General features: G+C 35.5%; 1 protein-coding gene across 2 annotated transcripts in view; it reads right to left on the reverse strand.

Moving 5' to 3' along the window:
- ctbp2a (C-terminal binding protein 2a) overlaps positions 1-12,459 on the reverse strand; it is a gene marked incomplete at its 5' end in the record, with an annotated part of 53,788 nt that overhangs the window by 34,288 nt on the left and 7,041 nt on the right. For both annotated transcript variants that reach the window (XM_079853990.1, XM_079853991.1), the window contains one exon: positions 5,959-6,111. In XM_079853990.1, coding sequence (XP_079710116.1) covers positions 5,959-6,016 — 58 coding nt within the window. The remainder of the gene's footprint in view (positions 1-5,958; positions 6,112-12,459) is intronic.

Raw genomic sequence — 12,459 nt, forward strand, 5'->3', positions numbered from 1 at the left:
ACAGGTTTAAAGTGACTTTCCAACACTATGCCTCGTTTTGATCATTTCACTATTATAAAACGGACTTTGACGCCTGTAATACAGCTATGGCTGGAATTTCACTTTGGCTTTAAACCTGTTGTTTAGAATTAACAACACCGGTATACGTTACCATTTCCAGACTGCAAACAAGTCCCAAGACCAAATATAGCTTCCTTGTCATAAGTGACCCAATTGTATACTCTACAAAGACACGACACACAAAAAGTGCTAAACTTGGGAGATTCGACCCTGATAACTAATTTCAGAATTTATCATGTTGCTGAGATAATGGCACGAATACTCTAATAAGCATAAAAATACATAGACAAAACTTTTTGCGTTGATGCCTTACAAGTTCACTTGGTTTTGGAACAGAGAGTATGTAATACAGCCAAATGAAATCAAAACTCTCTGGAAGAGTCCTTCCTTCTCTTTGTGACTTTTGCTTTAACACACGCAGTGAGAGGATTATATTTGGTTCTTTAATAACGACAACAAAATTACCAAAAAGAAAATCATCATGGATCAGTACAGTTACATCACAACAGAAAAATCAAGGAGAGCAGTATCATGGCAACAGTGTCTTTTTAGTTATCCTTCCGCAGAACTTTAAGGAACAAAAGAGAGAAAGACCGGGAGACAGAAACAAAGGAAAAGAGAGAGAATTTTCATAAATCCTTTGTGCCCGAGAGACTGCGACTAATCTAATACAAAACCCCGTGGGATGTTTGGCTTCAACAAGCGTCTCTGCCTATCTGGGAATACATGTGTAAGCAATTTTATACATGACTACTAATACAAGAGCTCTTTGAGGGTAACAAATTCATAAAAAAAAAGGATATGAAGTGATTAAAAGCAGAATGCGGTGAAATGAAACATTACTTTGACTAATTTACTCTCTTTTTTGTTCAGCTGGGAGTTCCTAATGTGGTATATACTGTGTGCATATATTTTCAAGTTGCTTATAGACTGAATGTTCTAAGTATGCGCCTCAATTTGTTACACCAAGAACGACCCACCCTGGATTAAAATAAATGTTCAGTGAATTAGTGTTTATTTTTCAAGATTTTTTTATTAGCTGTAATTTATTTTTATTTCAATTTTATATTTATTAAATTTTTACGTAAAATAATGTATTTCAGTTAGTATGTTTTTTACGTTTAATATTTTTTTTAATATTTATATTTTATTTTATTTCAAAATTATTTTAATTACAAAAAAATATTTTAATAACTTCAGTTACCAATAACAACAATGGTCTTAGATGGACAGTAGCTGGTCTGAGCTGGTCTAGATAGTTGATAAGCTGGACAACCATCTAGTAGTTTGACCAGGTAAACCATTTGGAGCAAGCTGGTCTAGTAGACCAAGCCATTTTGAGCAAGCTGGTTTGGGGTGTTGGTAGTACAGAAACAAACCAGATACTATATTTCAGAAAAACAGCTTGACCACCTTATAATGGTCTGACCTGGTTTTCCAGCAAGGGTATTAAAGGGTTAGTTCACCCAAAAATGAAAATTATCCCTTAATTACTCACCCTCAAGCCATCCTAGGTGTATTTGACTTTCTTCTTTCAGGCGAACACAATCGGAGTTACATTAAAAAATATCCTGGCTCTTCCAAGCTTTATAATGGGATTGAATAGAGCCTGAGATTTTCAAGCCCCAAAAAGCACATCCATCCATCCATCATAAAAGTAATCAATATGGCTCCAGGGGTTAATAAAGTCCTTCTGAAGCGAAGCTATGCGTTTGTGTAAGAAAAATATCCATATTTATAACTTTATAAACTATAATCACTGGCTTCCGGAAGTGAGTCTAGTTCCGGCGGAAGAGTGACCTCTGACCCGACGCATGACGTAGGATGTAGGCGTTGCGTAAGCTTATAGTAAACGTCTCTCAAGGTTCAAACAACAAACTCAAGCTCCTCTGAGATTTCGCTTTAAAAAATTTTGTTCTATCCTCTGCGCTTCCGCGTTCGTCAATACGTCATGCGTCGGGTCAGAGGTCACTCTTCCGCTGGAACTAGACTCACGTACGGCCATTACCGGAAGACAGTGATTATAGTTTATAAAGGGATAAATATGGATAATTGTCTTACAAATTTCACTTCAGAAGGCCTTTATTAACCGCTGGAGCCGTATGGATTACTTTTATGATGGATGGATGTGCTTTTTTAGGCATCAAAAACTCTATTCACTCCCATTATAAAGCTTGGAAGAGCCAAGATATTTTTTTAACATAACTCTGCCGTGTTCGGCTGAGAGAATACAGTCATATACACATAGGATGGCTTGAGGGCAAGTAAATTATGGGATCATTTTCATTTTTGGGTGAACTATCCCTTTAAGCATTTACTTGTCATCTATACTGTAATAATCTGATTGAATAACCTAATCTTCCATTATGATCACAAGAGCTGCAAAGAAAATCTACTTATTGAGATGACAGGCCTTGTATATCTTTTCTTCTCAGCAGCAAAGCAACCCTGGTACATGCACACATACAGAGCTACAACATTCATTCGGGAAAACAGTGCAGTCCAATTTATAACCACTTCAGAGGCCGTTTGTTCTACTATTGAACAGCTAGTGCAGAAAAGAGCAGCATTTTTCTTAGACAGCTGACAGCGCTCTATTCAGACATCTCACTAGAACATATTCACAACCTGACTTCCTCATTTCTCTCTTCCATTTCTTCTTTCTGCTGATTTCCCCTCTGCTAGCAGAATTCCCTTGGGGAATCCCATCGCAGTGCTGTAATAAGGCTTTTTTTTATAAAGTAGAGCGGGAGACTTGACATTTCTTCATTATAGGAGGTATATTTAAGAACTCGGCTTTTCCAACTCTGGGAAAACGAGTCGGCCGTTTAACGAGCCAGCGGCTGCAGATGTGATGACTGCAGTCTTTGTGCCGGAGCTGTGGGGAATATTACTACGACTCAAGTTTCTGACACCTGAACTTTCAGACTTGAGCTATCTCTTTGAAACTTTACCTGGTGGTTAATGTGTCACACACTTGCACTACTTGGAAGCCCTATTTAACTTCTGTGATAGGGGACAACACAGCACAATAACTAAAAATCTTTCAATGAAACACTACCTAGAATGATTTCCTGATCTTCAAACAACTCCCAGAAGAAACTCAAACTGGGATTTTATGAACATCATGCTCTTTTTAGATGTTTCAAGGGTCTACATGCATGTCACGTCAAGTCAAAATTACTGGAAATCTCTACTTCATCAATCTGTGAACTAGGGCTGCACAATCAATCGAAATAAAACAAAAATCACAGCATTAATTGTGCAATTATCAAATCGCGAAGTGGTTTAATTTAATAAATGTATGCGCTGTTTGTTTCAGAGTAAAGTACAGCACTGTTAAACAAAAAAGCTTGATGGTTTAATGTATGAAAATGAAGAAATCAAGATAAATATTAGTATTGTCATTTTACAAAAGTAGAGTAAAAATATTTTTTTCTTAAATACTAAATGTAAAAATAATACCATAATAATATTTCTCATTTTATTTAATATAATAAAAATGAATAATAATACAAATTATTATTAAAAATCACTGATATATTAAATCACAAAATTTGTGAAATAAAAAAATAAGCATTTTAAATCACAAATCACATTTTTCATCAGAAATATCGCAATCGGTAGGGCTGTGAAGTGATTAATCATTTCCAAAATAGAAGTTTTTACATAATATATGTGCGTGTACTGTGTATAATTATTTTGTATATATAAATACACACACATGTATGTATATATTTAAGAAAAATTTGTTATTTATAAATAAAATATTTATATTCATATATTATCATATATATATATATTATCATATATATATATATATATATATATATATATATATATAGATAGCAGTATTATACATGTAAATATTTTTTAAATATATACTATATGCATGTGTGTGTATTTCTTTATACAAAACAATTACACATATATATTATGTAAACACAAACTTTTATTTTGGATGCGATTAATCATTTCACAACCCTAAATTGAACTGTGATCGTCTACATACACACAAAATTACTTTATTATCTGATGCAAGTATGCATGAGAACTTGTCTTTAAATGCAACAAGGTCAACTAGCATAGTATTAAAGAAATGTTCCAGATTCAATTGTTGTTTCAATTTAAATTGTTCCCTAGCTTCTTTGAAAAAAGGCACAATGTGATGCATTTCCCACTGAAACAGGATTATTCAACAAGAAAAAATGTGGGACGAGACGAATCAATTGTCAAAACTGGCCATTCCGTACCAGAATGGAGACAGACCGAATACACCGCCTAATTATCTATTTGGCTATTGGTTAACATTATCCAATGATGTCAGTTGGAAAGGCATGTTTTGATTAAAGATTACAAAGGCAAACTACTTTTCTTTGGAATAATCCGCAACAATAAAACCAGAAACATGCAAGGTATGGTGACTTTAAGACATCAGACTTGCTATACTATACACCGAGAACTACTAAAAATGACCATAACATAAAACAAATAAACATTTCAGCGGTCTGTAGAGCCAATCTCACATCTGAGAACTACACCCTTTCAGACCTAAAAACCAATGTCTCTCTGGCCCTTCCTCTTTGTACATAGTGTAGTTTACAACATCCCCGGAGGCACATTTTCCCTCCTCGGTTTCCTAACTGTGGGCCTAATTGATGTGCGAGGAAGAAAACGCACGCCTGCCAGATCAACCACATTCAGGAGTCCCAGCGAGGGGGTCCGGGAGCCAAATGCAAACTTTTATACGCTTATAATATCAGGCAGCCGAGAGATGCCAAACCATGGAATGGATGGAAAACTTTCCCAGCGTTTGGGGATTATGGATTGATTGCGTGTATGTGTGCGTCTGTGCATATGTGATATGGGGTTTAAACAGTAATTTAAGTTGCTGCTCCATTAGAGGAACATTGCATCATCATGACTGATGTCAACTTCATGTGTTTCGGAGTAAACGTACATTCGTTTCACCAGTTACTCTTTTGGTTTTTTAATCTGCCTCTGATGACTCTCAAATGGGACCAATAAGATCATTTTGGGAAGCTGGAAAAACTTTCTCAGGAAACCCGAGATGACATAATTTATCACACATGCCCACATGCAAACACACAGATTCTAACAGCGTTCGACAACTAAACAACTAAAGTTCTTCAAGTTGTGTGGAGCTTAGAAATAACAAACTTATAAAAAACAAAGTACAAATATAAACTACAATATTACCATAGTTTTTTAGACATGGGAGAATGTTAATATCATAGCTTTTGGACCAGAGTCATTTCTACCAGGTTTCTTGCAGTGCCATGTAAATACCATGGTGTATATACACACACACTACCATTCAAATGTTGTTGTAGTTTTATTTTACTTTTTCAACAAGGATGCATTCAATTGACCAAAAGTGACAGTAATAACATTTATAACGTTTTTATAATCAGCACAGCTGTTTTAAAAATTGATAATAATAAGAAATGTTTCTTGAGCAGCAAATCATCATATTAGAAGAATTTTTGAAGGATCATGTGACACTGAAGATGCTGAAAATTCAGCTTTGCCATCACAGGAATACATTCAAATAGAAAACTGCTAAATAATATTTAACAATATTGCTGTTTTAACTGCATTTCTGATGAAGAAAAAGCCTTGGTGAGCATAAGAGAGTAAAGAGACTTAGAAAAACTCGTACCGACCCCAATCTTAAGCTGTTGTGTATAAAGAAAAATCATGGTATTTCCAGTACCCGACAATACAATTTAACCTTGGTAAAGTCAGTATTTGTTATGCAAGTATATGTATGGTAATTAAGTTTCATGGCATATAGCGAAGCAGCATTGTATCACCACCACTGCACCATGGTACTGAGACAGCACTGTACTTCGGGGACACGTCAAGACTTCTTACCCTCACAGATTTTGTCCAGTCTTTGCCGTTTGACCTTGTGTTTGTCAATCAAAGCCATGCCAGTTCTGTTCTCCTCGTCTGCCGTTCACTGAGCTTAGCAACAGGAAACTACAGCCCCCAGAATCCTCCAGTGGGCATTACGCCACCGTACACCTGCACAGAAAGACACAGTCAAGATGAAACCAGTGGACAACTGGCAAAATGACATGTCAGACACTAGAGGGAGCCATGATACTATTCAAATTAGAATCAGCTTCAAGCTTTCACTTGGCTGGAGAAACAACAAATGAATAACTTAAATATTAAAGCAAAATTCTGCAAAGAATTCTTTGCAAGCTTTAAAGACAACATAAAGCTGCATTAGGGTTGCAAAGGGGTGGAAAATTTCCGGTAAATTTCCAGAAAGTTTCCGGTAAATTTCCATGGGAAGTTAAGCTGGGGAATTTTGGAAATATTCATTACCACGGCAACCGCTTGCTCTGACAGTAACGGTACACATAAGAGACGGATAGATACATTATTTTAGGTTATTTCTATTCGTTAGAATATTGATATATGAACTTGTTGTCAAGTAAGCCCCGTTGTGAGCATGTGCGTCTCTCTAAACTTTCAGTGTGCTGCACTGCTCTAGTTGACTTCTGCACCTTCCCCCCTACCCCGAAAATATCACGTTAATTTTGAAAATGTAATTCCTTTTGTGGATCCTCTTGGTCTTTCTTCATGTTTCTTTGACAAATATCAGTGTCTCAGTCTCACGCACGCTGCACGTGAGTTAACCACGCCTACTTATTTACATGTTGCGGTATACACGGAATAAAAAAATCTGTTACGGTTGACATTTTCTTCCGCGGTAACGATATATACCATCATACCGCCCAGCCCTACTTATGTGGTAAATAAAGTTATGCTAGCTTATTTAGCATCTAACTTATCAGCTTGCTATCAACTAGATGAATACATTTGTATGTGATATTTGCAATTTAAACATTTAATAAATATATTTCCCCATAATATCATCAAAACTTACTTCACTTTGTTTAGTCCACAGGCTCAAATGTGTGCCTTCAATAGTCTTGTGCTTTGGGCTTCTGTACATGTGATGGAGGCATGCACAGTGCCAGTAGGGGGTGTGGTCTCATAGCCGTGTGCTATGTGCATGTGATTGAGGAATGGCATGGATATTCAAGTGTATTTGAATGGCATCTGTTTGTTTTAGTCAAGATTATGCTAAAATATACTTTCCTCAACTATATTTAAGTTCCCTATGAAGATCCAACCTTCAACTTTGAAAATTCCCAGTTTATTCCCATTTATTCCCATAAATTCCTGTTAATTCCCTTAAATTCCCATTAATTCCCATGGAAAGTTTCCATCTTTGAAAATTCCCAGAATTTTGCAACCCTAAGCTGCATTGATAAATCCTTTAACTTCAATAATGTGAATATTCACAAAATTCAACGTTGAACAATGATATTACTAATGGTACTTAAGCATTCAGGGACACATTTTTATTAGGGCTGTCAAACGATTAATCGCGATTAATCGCATCCAAAATAAAAGTTTGTGTTTACAAAATATATGTGTGTGTACGGTGTATAATTATTTTCTATATATAAATACACACACATGCATGTATATATTTAAGAAATATTTGTATGTATATACTGTGTATATATATTTATATTATATATAAATATTTTATATATAAATAACACATTTTTCTTAAATATTTATGCATGTGTGTGTATTTATATATAGAAAATAATTATACTCCATACACACACATATATTATGTAAACACAAACTTTTATTTTGGATGCGGTTAATCGCGATTAATCGTTTGACAGCCCTAATTTTTATGTATTAATACTACCTTTCAAAATTTGCACTATTTTTTCTTTTTTTTTAAAGAAGTCTCTTATGCTCACCAATGCTGGAATTATTTGATTAAAAATACTGTAAAAACTTAAATACTGTGAAATGTTATAACAATTTAAAAAACATGTTTTCTATTTGAATATGTTGTAAAATATAATTTATTTCTATGATGGCAAAGCTGAATTTTCAGCATCATTACTCCAGTCTTCAGTGTCACATGATCCTTCAGAAATCATTCTAATATGCCGATTTTCTGCTCAAGAAACATTTCTTATTATTATCAATGTTGAAAACAGTTGTGCTGCTTCATATTTATGGAAACTTTTTCAGGATTCTTTGATGAACAGACTAAATTAAATCTGTTCGTCATACAAAACGTTTGTATCTCTTCTCTTCGCATGATTCATTTAGATTTATTTTACAATCTCTTAATGAACCGTCAGAGTTTTGGGTGAACAGACTTTCAATGAAGGGACAGAAATCTCTCAGACTTCATTAAAAAAAATCTTCATTCGTGTTCTGAAGATGAACGAAATACTCATAGATTTGGACAGACAGGAGTAACTTTTTCTCCCCACTTTTTGTAGTAAAAAAAACTATAAAAATAGGGTCAATTTCATGTTTTATTTAATTCTGACTAGACTCTAAAAACTAGATGACTGGAGTCTGTAACTTCAGTTCAAACCAATACGATTTTACAGTTTTGTTGGCCCTTTGGGGTTTAAAAAAAAAGTCTTTTAAATCAGAAAGTGTCAGCGCAGGGCTGCAAGTCTCCCTCAATCAGAGCAGCAGCAGATTCAGAGCTGAGAAAGAGACACAAACAGACTTCCAGTCCCACGCTGAGAGACAAACTCACCGAGACACATCTCGCTTCAGTGATTTAAGAACCGGTGCCCTCTCACTCAACCTGAAACTGATCAGAGCACGCGCCACATACACACACACACACACTCAACCATCCTACAAAAACATGACTCAATTTCAATCCTGCTGAAGGACAAATATCGACTCTCCAGACAGAAGAGGACCCCGAGAAAGATGTATGATGGATCTTTTCATAAAGGCTCTTTCATAACAGATCGTTCTCAATTAAAGAAAGGCTTCCTGCATTTCACAATCCTCATCTTTTTGAGCGCTCCCTCCCGTTCCATCTTATCCCCATCTGTCTTTCAATGATCTCTGTAAATACACAAGCATGACTGTGGCATTCATTGCACTACCTTGGCCTTGGTTGTCTGTGATTTTTTTTTTCAAACAAACAGAAATCTAAACGCATTCACACACACACACACAATCTGTTCTGAGGATCACATAGGTCAGCAAAGACTCAGTTTTTGCCAGCTGAACGGGTAATCTGAAAGATCTGAACTGGTAGGCAGCAACAATAGTGTGTGCATGAATACGCACACATTTCTTTGCCTTTGGTGTCACAGGAGGAGGTGAAAGGGAAACCATTGATGATAATGTGTTTCTTGAGCAGAAAATCATCATATTAGAATGATTCCTGAAGGATCATGTGACACTGAGGACTGGAGTAAAGGTGTTAATGGTTAATAAATAATTGTAAGTGCCATTTCATAAGCACAAAAAGATCATTAATCCATATTCTGTTAAAAAATGCTCTATTAATTAAGCAAGGTCATCGTGTCCCCAAGGCAACCGTCACTTCCTGTGACCAGTATTCAGGTCAGAGAGAAGGACGACATAAACCTGCCATAGAAACACTGTTTGCATTACAATCCCACACAAAAGCAAACTCTGACAGTAGCTTATATACATTTATGATTAGCAACAGATGAGTATTGAGCAGAAAGACTATTATGTAATTCTATTTAATTAATTAACCAACAAAAACTCATCTAAAGAGCTGCACAAGTGGTTACAGTTTGAGTTGTAAATCTTGATACGAGAAAACACCTATCAGCGACACAAAGACATCAGCTGTATCCACTTCAAAGTCCTGTGTTTCTAAAAGCACTCCTTCACACAAAGCATGAATTACATCTGCTCCATTCACAAACCTGCTGCTTTGATTCAGCTGCACCTGTGCGTGTGTGTGTGTGTGTGTGTGTGTGTGTGTGTTATGACAGTCGCATTACTCTCTAGTGATTGATGTTTGCGCATTTCGTCCCTCATGTTTATCCTGCACAATAGACACATTTACACTGACCTCACTTCATTTTAATATTCATTGAGCGTTATGCAAACCCGAGCTGTTATGGGAATGTACTAATTAAACGATGTTTTGATACTCCACTCTTTCAGCGTAAAACTCTCTCACTCACTTTTTCATTAGTGTGAATCACACAGAAAACTGCAATGCCAAGGTCATATTTCAAAAAACATTTTTTCAAAATACTTTTTTTAGTCTATAAAACTGAAAAACTTTAAGCAATACCATTTTTAAGCAGTTCCATTGCTTTGTGAAATTTTTATTAAAAAAAAAAAAAGCATATACAAAAAAAGAAAAAGGTTGTATATCCAGATTAATCGATTTGACAGCATTATTATTTATATATACACTGCACGGCCAAAAAAAATTAAATTAATTAATAAATTAATAAATTTCGCTGTTTGGATTTAAAAAGGCAAATGCTTAAGAGTCTATGATTGGATCATTATTGCAGTGATTATTATGTTTCTATCCTGTTATATGTTTGGCAACAGTTCTTCTAACCCTAACTGATGGAGTGTGTAGCTTTTCATTTCTTAAACAACCATGTAGGAAGACACATCATGGCCATATTCCAGGAGGACAATGTCAAGATTCATCAGATTCAAACTGTGAAAGAATGAAGAATCATTTTCACACATGTATCGGCTCCTCTGAATCCAGACCTTAAAATCATTAAAAGTTTTTGGGATGTGCTGGAGGAGACTTTACAGAGTGCTGGACTCTTGCATTCTCAATACAAGATCTTGACCAAAAATGTATGCACCTCTTAATGGAAATAACATTTATTTCCATCAACAGGTGCATCAATTTTACAATTGTAATTCTCTATATTTGTTACACTGAATTTTTTTTATACTGAATTTCAATACAATGCAATAAGCAAAATGTGCACAATCCATATGAAAATAATGTAACAAAAACCAACTAGTCCTAAAAACATGCTTTAATTTCTTTACACTATTCTTTCCCCTATTTGATTTTTGGGTGAAAAGCATCTATTTCACCTATTTATTCTTTTACCACGTGAACTAAACATCCTCTCCAAAACGAGCACTGAATTTCAAAGTTCCGTGCGACTGCTCTCAAGAGGTTTCGTTCTTTAAAGGATCCGGACCACTTTGTTGAGGTGGCATTTTAAATATGCAGATCATTTCCTGCATGCTTATTTGTGGCATTGAATAATTTCAAGCAATCAAAAATAGTTTTTTTTCCAGAGACCTTTAGAAATGTCAGTGCTCATCAAAGCAGCAGGACTGTCTCACTTCCTGTAACGCACACAAAGAGAAAAGACAGGTTTTAAATCAACTTCAGTAAAGTGTCGAAACACACAAGAAGGTTATCTGAGGAGGAGGTGCTGGAAGTGTTTAGAAGAACAGCGAGAACGCTCCCAATGTGTCACTGTTCAAGCGTGATAAAAGATAAACCACCATGTCTACAGTTTTAAACAAGGTTTTGCAGACCACACTTCAGAGTTTAGAAACCGTGTCATAAACGCTTGACCTCGCTCTCACACTGGTGAGAATCCATATCTCCCAACATATCGCTTTCTGCTTGAGTCATATCTTACTTCCCCCCCCCCCTCCCTTGCTTTCTTCTTCCTCTCTTTATCTACTGTTTGAGAGCAAATAGAATTTTTCAGACAAATCTTCAGTTTCTCCTTAGAAAAAACCCATGTCTCCTCTAGATTGTTGTAATGTCTCAAACTGTTCTCATGTTTACAAAGATGCCTAAGTCTACCATCAAAAGTCAGAGATCTAACAAAATTATAAATTCATTCACAGGACCTATCTCCAGGTCGTCTTCATAAAATATTCCCCAATTCTTCTCAATTATGTTTCAAATGTAGGTCGAACATTGGCACAGTGATGCATGTGTTTTGGGATTGTGATAAAATCAAAGGTTATTGGAAAGAGATCCACATGGATGTTCAAAAGATTATTGGAAAGACCTTTGCATTGTCTCCAAATGTTTACCTTCTGAACTGTAAAGCTGGTCTGTGCCTGGACTGTGACAAAGAAAGGGTGTTGAACTTCATTTAGCAAAAAAATGTATATTATTACTATGGTCAACTCCTCAAATACCCTCAGTTAATATGTGGATGAGTCAGGTCGCTACTCTTTTACCTCTGGAAAAACTAACTCACGATCTGCATCAAAGATCTGATGTTTTCTGGCACACTTGGTCTTCTCTGTGGAACTTTCTGGAAGATGCTTAGTGACTGATATATCCTTTTGATTACTGGTCTATAAAATGTCCCTGTTATTTATTTACTTTGATATGCCCTGCTGCATTTTTATTTTTATTATAATTTAGGGCTGTCAAACGATTAATCGCGATTAATCGCATCCAAAATAAAAGTTTGTGTTTACATAATTTATGTCTGTGTACGGTGTATAATTATTTTCTATATATAAATACACACACATGCATGTATATATTTAAGAAAT

The sequence above is a fragment of the Squalius cephalus genome, assembly GCF_949319135.1.
Source record: "Squalius cephalus genome assembly, chromosome: 20".
In the NCBI taxonomy this organism is placed as follows: domain Eukaryota; kingdom Metazoa; phylum Chordata; class Actinopteri; order Cypriniformes; family Leuciscidae; genus Squalius; species Squalius cephalus.